Here is a 16,116-nt window from a genome sequence, read left to right on the forward strand (position 1 = left end):
GGGAGGAGCAGCTATTTCGGAAAATCGATGAATCTTTGTGTGATAGAAGTTGGCAAGTCCCAAAAAAGAACAAACATCATGGATGTTTGTGGGAGTTGGCCAATTGACAATAACCTGTATTTTATTTGGATCCACGGAAATTTCGTCTGCTGAAACAACATGTCCTATATATATATATATATATATATATATATATATATATATATATATATATATATATATATATATATATATATATATATATATATATATATGTTTATTTATTTACTTATATGTTTTTATAACAGTCATCAATTACGAGTTATGGCACAATTCTAAAATCTGAATTATACTAAGAAGTTATAAATCAACATAAAACATAACTACTATGTTTTTACAACAGTCATCAATTATGAGCTATGGCACAATTCTAAAATCTGAATTATACTAAGAAGATATAACTCAACATAAAACATAACTACTATGTTTGTAACATACTGGCTTGGTAAAACAGACAAATCCTTCAAAACAATTTCACTTGCCGTTAAAAGACCTGCACTCTTTTCACCTAACTGGTAGAGCATTTGTCCAGCACGCTATGCATCAGACACCACCAAAAGATAATAAGTGGATACAGAACAATGCCTACCCATCAAGGGGGGATATCCAGGCCCCTCGTGAGAGATGGACAGGCAATCTTGCCCATCCAACTCCCCACCCATGAGAGAGTTCTGTATCCATATTTTCCTGTAATAAATGTGAGACATCTCAAAAGTGTTCAAGTTTTCATTACCATACACCATGGTATGACAAGGATACAGCAAGTTATATTCCATCAAAGATCATGCTTAGAGACAAAACAACAGCTACTAAGCCCGAGCAGAAAAAAAAAACCTGCTATTTAATGGATGACTCAACATGGTCAACATATCAAGAAGGTAAACTCAATGAGCTCCCCTTGAAAGGTCTGGTCATGAGATCCAATACCATACAGTGGGCAGAGGCAACACAAAAACCCACCGGCGTTGGTGTACAGCTTCAGCTTCTAGAGCAACCCTACAGGCTCTTCACAGCCAGAGTTCAAGAAACCTCACATTGCTTAGAAGACATGAGTTTCTCACAAGTACCTCAAAATATGTCTGATTAGCTCATCAAGTGCGTGCACCACTTCTTCCGCTTCCTCTTGAATTCCTGGGAGCAAAAGCAAAGGCCCTATTGTGCCTGCGCCCAAAACTAACTTTAGATGGCATCTGATCACTTGTGGTTAGCCTTGATACTGCAGACGTCAAGGCATCAACTTCCATTCCAGACTCTGAAGGCTGTGGCTCTTCCTTTTTGCTTGCCTGTCCATCCTCTGTCCGCTTTGATACTCCATGATGCATATGTAAATGCTGACGTTGTTTTTGTGAAAGGTGCCTTTTCTTGTGAAATTCAAACGACCGAGGAAACTTGTGCTTGTCTACTAGATGTTGATGCCTTGATGCATCATTCTGGAATTTAGCATCACACCCATCCACCAAACACTTGTACTACATTGACACAAACACCACCCAAAAAATGAAAATGCTGCAATGCGATACACAATCTTAAACTCAGCCTAAAAAATGATGGAACAGTATACCAGTCAATTGACAGACTAACTGAGAGCAGAAAAATGTACCATAGGATGACCACGAGCTGCTTTCGCTTGAAAGAACGAGTCGTGTGCTTCCGAAACATGCAGGTCCAAGAGTCGGCTTGTTGGAAAGACACGGAAGCAAACAGAGCACATGGCAGTGTGCCGAGAAAAGAAATGTGTTTCTAGGTCTTTCAAACCATTCAGCTTTGCTTTGCATCCTACAACAGGGCACATCATTTCCCTGCAGTACAGGTATAGTTATCTACGTGGACTACAAGGTATGCAACACCCAAAGCCTTGACAGAAGAAAATGTTGAAGAAGACTAAAGAAACTTCTATCCTACCCCTGCAAGACACAAAGAGACTAGAACAGACACAGGGACCTCGTGGACACCAAAATCATACAGAACTTATACCTTCAACACACCACCCCCTCCCCCTCCTTCCCTACCGTCGCCTTCGCCCCCTCCTCCAGCCTCGACTCCCCTCGTTTCCCCCCCACCCAGCCCCCGTTTGCCCCTTTTCTGCCTCTCCCCCCCTGCGCTGCTGTGCTTGCCCCCCCACCCCCCCCCCCTTCTCCTCTATCTGTTTTCTCTTCCACCAGAACGCACCCCCCCAAACCCCCTCCTCCCGTTCCTTCTCGGTAGCCCCTCCTTCGCTTCGCCTCCTCTGTCGTCTTCAGGCAGTTTTCTCAGTTATCGGGGGCAAGTCTCAGCTTTTTCTGGTCTTCACCCTTAAGAGGACTCCATGGCAGCCTCTCCGTCAACCCCGACCGAGACTGCCGTTACTTGTTTATCATTTTCTGAAGCAGAGCTTCAGCTCCTTGCTACAACTATTGCATCATTAGAGGCATCCACTCTAATAGCCGCCCAACACGCAGACAACTTAGAGATCTTTTGCAGGCGAGCCTCATCGGTGGGCCTACAAAGACCATAGACATTTGTCCTCTGGGGTGTGGCTACTATCAGGTGGAGTTCGACTCACCAGCAGCAGCGTTAGATCGAGTCATGCAGCTGAGCCCTGTTGCACTGCGTACGGCCCAGGCCTTCTTTGCATGGTGACAGCGTGGCTTCGACCCCATGTCCGACCCTCTGGCTAGCGTGTCGGGCTTCCCAGTGACAGTCTGCTTTCCAAGCCTTAGGAAGAAATGCCTGAAGGAGATAGCACACGCGGAAGCATAAACAGTAAACATATGAGAGAGTGCAAACGAGATTGAGAGAGTTGGACAAGATCACCTTTTATAACAGCAGTAAAGCTTTACAATGGCAATGACCAGCAACTGAGTGTTGAACTATGTGCAAGGGAAATGGATGAATGAGTGAATAATGGGGAACTCCTTATATAGTGAAGTAGGGACCTGGCCGACTGCCTCTAGGGCTGGCCTTGGACAAATAAATAGAAGAAAATCCCAGATAAATAGTAAAGCCCCAAAACACTGAGATGCACAATCCTAACACCCCCTCTGCAGCTCATAGTGTGCAAGAGTCGGGAGAAGATAAGTCGATGAAGATGCAACCATGGACCCTCCAACACCGCGAATACTGGAATCACCTCGGAGAGAGCACCCACCACCAACCTGTTTCCTCGAAACAAGATGCCACCATGAACAGCAAGGAACTCTGCTTGGCCACGAATTCCAACACAAGTGTGCAGTGAACTCCAAGAATAGATGATGAGCTGCTGGACACACCGCGCCCATAATCCCCAATAGTGGACGAAACACATGACGTTACAAAAGACTCGAACAATGAACTTGGAACAAATCCAGTTCATAATCTCTGTTGTACCAAAGATAACCATGTCCTGGCAGATGTCTAATGCTTGGAACTCCAAATCACGGTCCCCATCCACCAGTAGGTGGAGCTGTAATCAGCCCCCTCTCCCGCCCACAAGCCTCTTCTGGATGGGGGGAAACTGAATGTGTACTAGAAAGTACACCATCTAGGTTCTCCTAAGCCAGAAGCGCCTTGGGAGCCCTAGAAGTGGTACTAAAATATGTATCACTATCCTATGTCGTGTCTTTGCCTTTTCTCTGAGACAAAGCCTTGCCCTTAGTCTTGTCCTTCTTCTTGGACAAACAATCTTTGGACAAATGGCCTCTTTTTCCACAAGTAAAGCAGCGACTCTGACCTTTCTTTTGAACTGAGGAAAGTGCCTGGTCAGAACTATTGACTGACACCTTCAACTTACCCTGTGAGATGAGAACGGACGACTAAGATCATCAAAATCCAACTAAGTGGATGTGACCTGGCACAGTAAAGATCGAGAAATCACATCATAGTTCGGAGGAAGCTTGGTGAGGATAAGAGCAACGAGCTAAGAAGAGGACAAAGCAGCACCCATAGCTAGTAATTGGTCATAGATAACCTTGGCCTTCACGACAAAAGACTGCATGGAATTGTTTTCAAGAAATAACAAGCCATGGAGCTGCCCCTGCAAGGTAACTGCCCTCATCAATGAATCTCGAGCAAAGAGATACTCCAATTTTGACCATACCTGATGAGCACCGGTGAGAGTTTGCACTGCCAGTGAGACCTCCTCTATGATGGTTCGCACAAGCACAAAATGCACCTTCGAGTCTCGATTCTCCCAGTCTTGTAATTCCACAGCAACTTCATCCTCCTGATCATGAGTCCACCGCCTAGAGTTTTGAGGACGCTCGGGCTTCCTTTTAGTGCCCTGAACAATGTCCCACAAACCCTTGTGGATGAACTAGACCCGCATCTGAAGCTTCCAGTGAGCGTAGTTGGCTCCTTTCAACTTGTCATCCTTGTTCGTACAGGGGAGAGCCATATCCACAGCAGCAAAGAACAACTACTCTCTCTCTCTCTCTCTCAGGCTGCCCATGAAGTATACCGACTGTTGGGGACTATTTTGGAGGCTTCCATCGCGAAGAAATACTGAAGGCAAGGGTATTTAAGCATTTTATTATGATTTCTAGCCACTGTACTTGTTGTACCAACCCTTGTACCTGTTGTACCAACCACTGTACCAATTGTACCTGCCACTGTACCTATTGTACCAACCCTTGTACTTGTACTACTAACCATTGTACCTGTTGTACCAACTGAATGGAGAGTTGTACTTGTTGTACCAGCTCTATTGCATGAAGACCTGTTGTTTTTAGGGAAGAATTAGTATCCACACGGAGGTATATGGTTTATATTGTTGGCTCAGTATTTCTACAGCTATGTGCCAGCTGAATTTTATGGTTGCCTGTGTTGGGCTGTGTCATGGCATTTGTATATGGATAATCCGGTATCTCCCGTGGGAAGAGTAAGGCCCTCAAAGGTTGTACATGATATTATTCTCCTTGGGTAATAAAATACTCCAAGGGGAAGGGGGGGAGGGGGTGGGGGTGGGGGTGGGGGGGAGGGCCGGGAGGCCCATTCTGGCCTCTATCTGGTGTCACATGTGCAAGCTCCACTTTCAGCATTTGTGGATGTTTTGTCCAGCTTTTATGTTTTATGCAAAGTGATGATGGATATGTGTTAAGGTTGTGGCCGATTTTAGTGTTTAATTGCATTAATGGTCAAGTGTTTTGCGAAACTCCCCGAGAAGTTACATTGGTATCAGAGCATTGGCTCTTTCACACACTTGTGTAAAGACATTTCGAGGGCTAGTTGCACTAACTTGGGGCTGTCCGGGTGTCCATGGTGCATGTTTCTGCCTGTGGGTGGCGTCCGTGACCAACCCTTTGAAATTTACGCGACAAAAATTCATCAACAACGTCACCACTGCTTGAAATCATGACCGAAAGCGTCCAGCGGTGCCAAATTGCCAATCCTCCATTTTCAGCGTTCCCCGTTGTGAGAGGGCAAGCTAGGCACTAGCATGGGCACACCAGTGTCGAGTGTGGACCCGAAACACCAGAGACGCGTTTGCTTCTCTCCAATGAGTTATGGAGAATTGATGAAAGTCTTCTTCGACGGAATTCTTCTCCAACAAACACTGTTTGGTATTTGTATTCATTTCTTTGTTTATGGCAAATCTGGCTATCATAGCCCGTGGAACATTGTCTCTCTTCTCTCTTTGCACTCTTATTCTCATTACATTGTGCTACACATATAATCTTAGGGATTCCTTGGTTTCACAAGTTCCACCCAGACATTGACCGGAAGCGAAACATTTCAGATTCTCCAGAATGTGTCCAAGGCTCCTATGATCATCGAGTGTGAGCCACCTTTCCTCTCATAAGCCACATGCAAGCTAAACAAGAGATGCAAAAAGGTGCACATTGTGCAGTGATCTATGTTCAAACCACCCAAACAATTACCAGTTCTTCTGAGAAGTACCAAGCCCTACATGAGCAGTTTCAGAAGATTTTCCTTCGGGACTATCTCCCTCCCAAGCTCCCCCCATCTCAATCGGAGGATCACAGGATAGATTTCCTCCCAAGCTTGAAACCACCAAGCAAGTTTCCATATCACTTGAGCAAGGGCCCAAGGCAATGGAATCAAAGTTGAACCGCCAACTCCGAGAATTGTTGCAAGCAGGTTTCATATAGTTAAGTGTGTTTCCTTTTGCAGCACGTATCCTTTTTGTTAAGAAAAAGGATGAAGCTTCCAAACTTTGTGTGGATTATCGTGCTCTCAATAAGCTGACAATCAAGAGCAAGTTCGGAATGCCTCGAATTGACTATATCTTAGATAGATTGAATGGAGCCAAGGTGTTTTTCGAAGCTTGACTTGAAAAGTGGATACCGTCACGTACGGTTTGTCGATGGGGACATCCCCAAGACAGCCTTCCATACTGAACAGGCCTACAACAAGTTTGTGGGCATGCCCTTCAATCGGACAAATGCCCCGGCGACATTTAACCACATGATGATGCATGTTTTTAGGAATCTGATTGGAAAGTGTGTCTTCATTCTCTTGAATGACATACTTGTCTTTTCAGCGACAGTAAAGCAACACGACATTGATGTCAAAAAAGTGATAAAGTTACTAGAAAGCAACGAGCTTATGTCAATGAAAAGACATTAGAATGCCATTTGTTCGAGATTCATTACCTTGGATATATTATTAGTGCCGATGACATCGAATTAGATCCCGTCAAAGTGGCAAAAATTGGGAGATTCTAGAAACAACATATAATGTACGATCGTTTGTGGGAATTTGCCTACTCAAGGGTGTCGACTCGTCGGCAGCGCATCCACATGACTGCACGTGGACTGCACGCTTTCAAGGACCTCAAGGTTGCTTTAGCACAAAGGCCCCTTGTTTAGCACTTGCCTCATGGGATGATCCATTCCAGGGAATCACCAACATTGCCATTGGAGCTATGTTACAACATAATGGTCAACTAGTTGCTTACATGCCTCCTAAGCTGATCCTTGCAAAGAGAAATTATTCGGTATATGGTCGGGGACTTCTTGATGTGCTCCAGGCCTTGAAACATTGGAAACATTTCCTGTATGGGCCCAACTTTGAGGTTCGCAATGATCATCAGGCATTGCGCTGGCTTCAAACGATGCCAAGTGCGCAATGGAGTGATCGGCAACACCCTTGGAGCCAGCTCTCCAGCAATTCGGTGACATGATTGAGTACCTTCTAAGCAAGCCCAATCCAATGGCCGATGCATTGAGCAGTGTCCAAAAGTAGACGTGAGTATCTACTGGTTATGCGAAAAAAAATTGGAAGTACATTAGGACTTGTTTGCACATTAAGTGAACTAGTGTTTGCCAACAACTTATGCAAGATGCCATTTGGTATGATTGACAAGTTGTGCTATGGGTCTATGCTAGGATTATTATAGTAGAGCTTGTTGCAATTTGTGATTGGTTACATCCTATTGGGATTCAGCTCTTCGATGAGAATTGGATTGGCAGTAAGCAATTGGATCTTTATAGCAAGTTCTGCAAGAGGAGTCTTACACTAGCTTGGATAAGAGACAATAGAATTGAGTAGATGCTCTGGATGGATGTTCGGATTGAGGATTTGCGTACATAAGCTTGTTCTCCTTATGCATTCACTAGGACATAAATTAAATTAAAAGAAGTATGTTACGTTCCGACCGGCCTAGGGCTAGGGCAGGGAACACGTAGAATTAACACATGAACTAACCCACAATTAGGGTTAGGTTAACACAGAATTAGGATTAAGGCTAGGTCATGGCGTGGGGACTTGGAGGGTTCACACGTAGGCTAAGGGCGCTAGCAAGAGGAAGTCTAGATTGCCCACCGTGGGATTGGAAATAATAGCCACGGACTAATAATAATAATTAGGAGCTAATAATGGCTAAAAGCTTTTAAATAAAAGCATGCCACTTATAGCGAGGTTATTACTATATAAGTGACTTGGGCTCACTTATTAGACACAAGAGATCAAGTAGCCATGCAGTAGCCTAGGGTTATCAAGGAGCGTGCACGATCGCTCAGCCATGGAGCTGTCAGCAGAGCGGGTGGCTACGGCTTGGTGGTATGGGATGCTAGGTTGGGGTCATCGGTGACCGGCAGGCTAACCTCAAGCTCGGGGATGGTCCAAGGTACCGCACCTGCTTTTGGGTGGTGAGTCGCTAGCCACAATCTATCACAGTCACGCGATGAGTTTGATGTCAGGTCTATGGAAACCTTGCTAGGGTTTCTCAGGTATGTCCTCTATCCTGATCCACAGTCATTCTATGTCAGATAATCCATGGACATGGTCTAGTGAGGATGTTACAGTGTGTGCATGCGTGCTTGTGTGCATGCGTGCTGCATACACGCGTGCATGCGCGCGCATACAAACATATGCCTTCACAAGAATGGAATATGCTGACATCTGAAAATCTAAAGTTTACTCTTATGCGCCCATAGCTGATACAAATCTTGTACTGTTGTACTGAATGGGCCTATAGGAATATTCTCTAAAACCCATACTGTTGCACTGCTAGTCTCCTTGGAAGAAAATCTCTGAGTTAGTTACGTTTTACTCCCTCCTTGAAAATATCTGAGTCCTTCCTATTGAAAATAACCAACAGAGGACAACTTCACCAGCTGACGAGCGAGGAAGATAAGCCAATTGCAGTTGGCATCCTGACATGTATTACATAATGGCTTTTTCACATTGGTCCACCTCTCACTTTTCTGTGAATCTCTTGTAAACATCCATCCTTGTTGTGTAGTCCAGTCAGACAAGCATGTCAGCAGCTGTTCATCTTGCCTTGCACGCATCCATGTCCACCACGCTCTTCTGGACTCAGTTAAAGTTTGAGTCATGAAGACCCCTTGTGTGCTTTCATTATAAAATAGGTCATGAAAGCTTTTTGGAGAGGATATAGAAAAGGACATCATCTATTACACGGGCAAATCATTATCAAGTCAATAGAGTAAATGTACCACAGTTTGCGAACAGGAGCCTAGCAGGAGTGCCCTGTCAGCAAATGTATTGACAGTGGAACAGTCTGGATTGCCACATCATCAGAGCCATATACTGCACGGACAGCACTGCAAACTGTGCATCTGTATGCCGCCATGTCAACAGGTGTACAGACAGTTGTACGGACGGACTGCAGGCCACAATATCAACGATACCAATTGCTGATTTGGGAGTACAAACGGACTCAGCAAGCCACTTTCATATCAAGGCTGTTGTTAGCTCGCTTCACTTTACCATAACAAAACGAGATTATGAGTTCAAAACCCTGGCACTACTTGAAAGAAGGTGTATGACAATTCTTCCACCCCCAAAAAAAGAATGCAAGACAATTTTTGGGCAAATATCTGTGTTAAAATGGTGCCCTTTCCTAGCATGATAAATTGCGCAGATACAGATACATTGGCAAGACCCCTTTAATCAAAAATCATTAGTCAATGACTAATCACATAGCAGACAATCGTTTAACATAGAAGTAAAATTTTGAGAAAAAAAAAAAGATGAAAAATTTTAAGATCATTTGATGATTGGATGATCTCACATAATATAAATCGGTAAAAATGGAGTAAAATTACCAACGCTGCTCTTCCTCCAGACAGCTGATCTGAAGCTTTTCCTCATCACTGATTTCCAAAATAACCTGAGGAAAAGATTTTGATTTTAATTCTTTTCAGGAACATCACTTTGATGGGGGTTTTTTTTTACCTTTTATGGGAAAATCATTGAGTCTACCTGTTTGGCGAGCAGCTCTCGCTCCAAGTTGCCCGTGGCGAAGAAAGGGCCATCAGGTGGGTGCTTGCGTCTGAAGGGTTTCCAGATTGGGAAAGCAAACTTCTTTTCTTCAGTGGCATCCTCATGTGCTTGGGCATCCTTGGCTTCTTCAAGCTCCATTGCTTGTAAGTTTTCTAAACACCCTCTACACTCGAGGATGCTTCTTCAAATTTGAACTCTTGCAAAAATGAAAACTATCCTTAATCCTTTATTTAAATATTAATGGCCTAAACGTTTTTTTTTTGCAAACGGGAGATTATGTTAAATTATAAAGCCTAAGAAAGAAAGTTCAACCATTACATATTGCTTTTGTGTTTGCGGGAAGGTGGACTATATCCATCGGCTCACAACACGTGGAGTATATCCATCGGCTCACAACACAGTACCCTCGTTGGTGCAACTCGATGGCATCAAACCCGGGTCCACACAATTGGACCCAAATGTTCTACCAACCACTACATATTGCTTTTGACTCAAGAAACGTAACTTCTCCATGAAAACACAACTTGCCTTGAAAGAGTATCTATAATAGTGGTTTGCTCATTGTGCACAGGTCCTCCAAACTTTTGGAAACTAAATACAATCCTCTTTTCTCCTTTTAATGAGGTTTGATATGTTTTCATTGATGAAAAGGTCCTTAACCCCCTTGCTTAAGAGCCCCTTCACTATGCCCTCACACTTACAAGAGAGAATATGTGTGTTCCACGTTGGGAGGCATTTATATCAATTTAACCAATGGATTTTAATAAACTCAAATTAAGGCGGCATTAAGCTTTAGCCGCTATCATTCACATTTGGAATGTGTGAGCCAAAAATAGCATGCTTCGAACACTTGTGAGAGGTGCATGTTTTCCAATGTTGTGATGTCTGTATTCCTCTTTGCATTTTAGGTGTTTGTTGACGTTGCTGCATAGTGCCTCTATATGCCACCCTTGCTTATGCTCAATATGTTGGAAGGCTATTTGTGTTGGGCTCCATGTGATGTCCTCGTCTTCCCCATGATTTTCTTGCCGAGCTTCTTGATACTCTCTCTCTCACATGATCACTACTTTGTTTCAATTCCTTGGTGATATCTCAAACATTTGCTTGTTTATTTATTGTCCATGTTTGTGACTTTCTTAACTGCTCTTGAATGCTTTTTGTTGCTCATCATGGCACAGCTAAGGAAACCACTAAAGTATGTTCAAGTTCCTTCCTCACCCATTAGAGGTAGTTCACTCCATGCTGCTTATGACATGGTGATTAAAAACATGGGTCCAAGTAGTGGTTTGACAACCAACTACTTAAGGAGGGTAAGGACATGAGTGAAGAAGACATGGTTCTCATGCAAAGCATGAAAAATGAAATATGGAAGTACACAAGCCTAGGACCCTTTGCATCACCAAGATTAACCGAACAGTGAGATTTGACAGAGTTGAGATGGAAGAACATATCAATGATAGTGTGAACTCTCTATAATTCCTTTGCCATTCGCCCATGACAATAAAGTTAAGCCATGCTTGCACTGTTGAGAGATTTCGAGCCAAAGTTCCTCACTTCACTGAGAAACCTCCTTGCATGGACAAGGAGAAGTACATTTAGCCCAGAATAGTGACTCCATTAAAGGGCTTCAGAGGCATGTAGAGTGTCACGAAGCACAAAGCAAGTTTTTCCTCTTTGTTTATGTGCTTCTTCTTTCCTTCATAAATGGCTATGTACATTGTCTGTAGCATGCCCTTCCATAAACATGCATGTTGGTGATTATTGTCACATCATACATGAGTTGTCTTATATCCTCTACTTCACCAAGTGCACTTCCAAATGGTGATTAAAGTATCCTCTACCTCTATCAATGTAGTTGGTAACCTTCTTATTAATAAGCAGTACCTTGCTCGGTGCAACATGTGTAAGCTTCCATGCGCGGGATTATTATGTGCCATGCTTTGCGGCAAATTAATATGCACGTCTTTGAAGGAATGTTGGGTATTGTTTGAAGCTACACTTTAAGTTCTATGCACACAATGTGTTAACGAAGGAGATAGTGAGGGAGGACCCTTTATGGGCAAGAAGACCTCAAGAACAAACTCTACACCACTCTTGTGAATTTCTTGGAAGGGTTGTTCACTGATTCAAGAGCCTTGCATGGAAGAGCATGGAACAGTTTATGTTGGTTTTCATTCTTAGCCATTCTTGTACAACCCTCTCTTGTGGAGAGGCTAGGTTCCTCAACCTTGCCTCCCTTTGTGTCACCACCACTATAGGGAGCTAAGAAGATAGGGTCCTCGACATTGCCTCCCTTCATGTCACCACAAGGGAGCTATGGAAAGAGGTAGAGAACTATGAAAAGCTCAATCTCTCTATACCCAATCACTAATCTCCCTTGTGTAACCACAAGGGAGCTTAGCACTTGGGTAGAGAGCAACACGAATCTCAACCTCAATACATGTGAGTGTGAGAATGGGGGAGAGATAGAGATGGAGAGGGAGAGGGAGAGGTAGAAGAGAATGAGATCAAGCAACATCATTTGACACACTCACCACACAATCTAAACAAGAAAGCATGCATCAAGAGAAGAAAACATACAAGCAAGCATCAACACAGGAGCACAAAATCTAGATTCAATTGTGATAATGGGATTATGTGTGTTCTCATTAGTCAAAATGACTTATGACTTATATACAAGCCTCATATTTACAATGTCCAACCGCCCATGTGATGTCCAAGGGCCTAAGAGCTAGAACTTTGCTTATTTCCATGGGATTATGTGTGTTCTCATTTGTCAATATGACTTATGACTTATATACAAGTCTCATATTTATAATGTCCACCTACCCTTGTGATGTAGAACTTGGTTTATTTCCTAGGCTAAGCATATACTGGTGGCATTATACAACTCATAAGCTCGGTAAATGACTATCGTCCCCCCAACATTACAAGTCATAATCTTGGAGATATCCCAAAGTCTATTACATGAAGCACATTGTGCAACACAAAATGATATGAAATAAAAGGGGTATAGCCGCATCCGGAGTAATGTTAACCATTGCGGTTAACATATAGGAAGGGGGATATGTTAATCGTTTTAATTAACATATCCCCTCCCTAATCACAGTTCGTCCTCATCAGAATCAGCATGGAGGCACGAGGAAGGTCAATGGTAGAAGTTGTTATAATGCCAGTAAAATATGTAGTGGGACTTCACATATTGGGTGTTGTAGTGGAAGGAGTAGTAGGAGGTTTAGAAGGTGATGAGTTTCTAGCCTGGGAGACATTGTGCCCACATATAACAGCCCAAGCTGCATCCTCACAAAGGTACCCCACCCCACTTTAGCCTTTCTTGCCATGTTTTTCACATATAGAGGATTTTTTCCTTCACCAAACCAACCATCACCTTCAAGCTCCCATACCATATCCTCACCCTCACCTTGGAAGCCTGGTGCCAAATCTAATCCGAAAGGGGAGAGCCCATTGAGCTCACATTATCAAAGGATTGCTACCCTTACCCACCCCCTTTCTTCATTGCTCAAATGCCCTTGATTGGTTAAGAGGGCCCATAATTGGCACTCCATTGATGCACAAATATCCACCTCATCATCAAGCCTAACACAATATATACTCCCCCATCGGCATCCTTGACTTCTACCACCGAGCATGGAAGCAACTTCACTTGATGTAGGATTTCCACTAATATCTCTTTAGCATGGCCGAAGGATGAGGGGGGATGATGATGATGATGTTGATGTTGATGTTGATGATGTTGATGATGTCACAAATGATGAGGAGACCCTTATTGGGCTAGTTGCACCTCTTGCACCCCCGAGCCCTCCCTCAAGAGGAGATTCCTCACATCAATAGAACCCTTAGCATGATACACTTTCTCGAGGGCAGAAACCACCTTACGTGAACCCTTAGAGAGCAGGATCTGCTTCCCTAAGTGCGAAAACCACCTTGCATGAAGCTTCATTAGACAACCCATCCACAACCCCCATCGCCTCTACATCCACCCTCTGCCACACACGCAAGATCACTTATGGAGTCACCTTTCTATCAGCACAATGTTGGTCCCTCTATTCCCATCCCTTCCAAATTTGCCCACATCACCTAGGGTCACACCCCTTGCCTCATCATCTACCTTCCTCTCCACCTAAACCTTCATCACACCCCACCACTTTGGGCGAATAAACTTGGGCCTTCCACTTCACCTTAAGATCCTAAAGCCCCTTTAGCCTCTACATCGGAAGCCAACCACCACTGACCAACCTTGAGGAAGGTGAGATCATAAAACCCCCTACAAAAGACTCTGAAAATACTTCCCCCCCCCAAAGCGTGTAACAAGCCCTTCAATCACACATAATTTAGCCCTCTGCCCAAGTGTGTTGGACCACTGTTGCACTCCAAAAGACCTAAACCTTATCACTGACAAAACTGACATCTCCATCCCTCATCAAGGGTTACCTCGAACAAAAGCTAAACCACTAGGACAAGGCCTACCATAGCAAAGAGTGTGGTGGATATAGAAGGCCTAACGCCATTGCCTACCCTATCACTCATGAAGGAGTACTACTATGCTGCTTTGTTCATATGTGTAGATTAGCCCCACTTTCTTCCCCATTGAACACAAGTGGGCATGGGATTTCTTTGAAAAGGAGCTTGAGAATAACTCTATCTTGCACTTTAGCTTTCCATGGGTCCCCCATCCAAAGCCACTAAAGCTCATATATGAAGCTTGGATGTTATGCACCTTGTGCAAATTTATCTAGTAGAACAACTCACTTCTTCAAGATCATCATTACTCTGTTGGTCAAGTTCCCCCCGATTTGCACAATTATGAGGGTCGTGAAGCCCTCACTTTCAACATTAATAAATTCCCCAATCTTAGGTAGATATAATGAAATAGCCCAAAACTAGACACACACTAAGCTATGTTTCTTTTTTGATCTCTTCACAAATGCCAACAAAGATTGATAAAATAATTAATTTTTCTGATGTAGAACCACATTCTTTTACTTTTTGGTGCCAAAATTGGAGGCTAACGATTGGCTATTACATGTAAGTGCAATGGGTCCAACGCTCATGACTCATCACCTTATAGACCTCCTACTGCTCCTTCCATTGCACTGGTATGTGAAGTGCTAATAACGACTTTTATTGGTATTACAACAACTACCATCGACCTCCCTCATGCCTCCACACCCCCGATCGGCACTGTTATGAGATGAGGTTCCAAAGGCCTCACTTTTGACATCAACAACAAATGCCCCACTCTTAGATAGAAATGCAAAGGAGCTCACCTCCTCCTCAATGAAAATGTTGTGCTGGAGGAAGTGATGGTGTAGCTTTAATAGTGTAGAGGGTGGTTGTAGAGAGGCTTAAAAGCTTGGTGGTGGCCGTGTCCAAGATTTCCACCTTGTGCTTCATGGTTGGTATGACCTAGTTCTCCTCAAGGTGGGTTGAGGGTGGGCTCTAGCTGTTGTGCTCTGCAGTGCTTTAGAGGTGGCCTTTGGCCACTGCTGGTGGTAATCTTCCCTTCAAGCTCAATGATGGCGTTTTCTTCACTAGAGAGGGTATAGCTCTTCCTCTCTTGAGAGAGCTAGTTGCCGAGGGCATCTATTCACTTTTGCCAGTGCAATGGTGGTGGCTCTCATGCATATCTCATACAAAGTGGAGAGATTTGGGTCCCAATTTTAGGGAGTGCCGCTAAGCCCCAACTTGTCTAGGAAGGTCATCACCTCTGGCGTGAGTTTGTTTGATGGGCTTGAAAGAGGTGTCCATGCCTACTTCTTAGCCATGATGATTGGATGACCGCAAAAGATATGAAAAACCAAGGGAGTTGGAGTGGTGACGGTATGAAAAATGAAGACTAGAGAGTGGAAGTAGGTGCTCAAGTGCATGGTTCAAATTTGTAAGAGTTTGGTTAGAACTAGTGAGAATAGTGAAAAAATAAGCACAGGAGCCATCCTTTATATAGGTTGAGTGAAGGAATGTACATTCACGGTGCATGGTTCAAATTGGTAAGAGTTTGGCTAGAACTAGTGAGAATAGTGAAAAAATGAGCAGAGGAGCCATCCTTTATATAGGTTGAGTGAAGGAATGTACATTCACATTGCAGCAAAATATGTCTTTACATGCGAACTGAAGGAACGACCATGCATGGCTGGGACGATGGTGACATGCTAAATAAGTGGGTGATGGGTAAGTCAATGTGCGTGGTCAGGTGAATGAAAGGTGAAGGAATGTACACTTGCCAAGTGAAAGAAAGTGTGCAGCTAGGTGAATAAAAGGTGAAGGAGTCTACCCTTAAGGTGAAAGAATGTGCATTTGTATGCAAGGTGAAGGAACACATGCTCATAGGTGAAAGGACGTGCATGGGACCAAGTCTATGCAAGGTGGAAGATGTGTTCATAGGTGAAAGAA

The 16,116-nt window shown here is 43.7% G+C and overlaps 1 protein-coding gene across 1 annotated transcript; it reads right to left on the reverse strand.

Moving 5' to 3' along the window:
• Positions 1-786: 786 nt before the first annotated feature.
• LOC147630472 (nucleic acid binding / zinc ion binding protein) lies at positions 787-9,924 on the reverse strand. The gene is made up of 4 exons (XM_086810350.1): positions 9,685-9,924; positions 9,528-9,592; positions 1,640-1,838; positions 787-1,508 (listed from the first exon to the last, which is right to left on the reverse strand). The coding sequence occupies exons 1-4, from the start codon at positions 9,841-9,843 to the stop codon at positions 1,131-1,133; spliced, it is 801 nt and encodes a 266-aa protein (XP_086666476.1). The 5' UTR covers positions 9,844-9,924; the 3' UTR covers positions 787-1,130.
• Between the last annotated feature and the right edge of the window lie 6,192 nt (positions 9,925-16,116).

This window comes from Cibotium barometz, chromosome 16 (assembly GCF_041138505.1).
Source record: "Cibotium barometz isolate CiBa-2024 chromosome 16, ASM4113850v1, whole genome shotgun sequence".
NCBI lineage: Eukaryota > Viridiplantae > Streptophyta > Polypodiopsida > Cyatheales > Cibotiaceae > Cibotium > Cibotium barometz.

Bases quoted from the DNA above. Each gene is read 5' to 3' on its own strand.
- LOC147630472 (XM_086810350.1), bottom strand. From the start codon at position 9,843: ATGGAGCTTGAAGAAGCCAAGGATGCCCAAGCACATGAGGATGCCACT. The intron at 9,593-9,684 runs GTAGACTCAATG...TCTTTTCCTCAG, and splicing joins GAGAGCTGCTCGCCAAACAG to GTTATTTTGGAAATCAGTGA. The intron at 1,839-9,527 runs GTAATTTTACTC...CCTGTACTGCAG, and splicing joins CTGGAGGAAGAGCAGCGTTG to GGAAATGATGTGCCCTGTTG.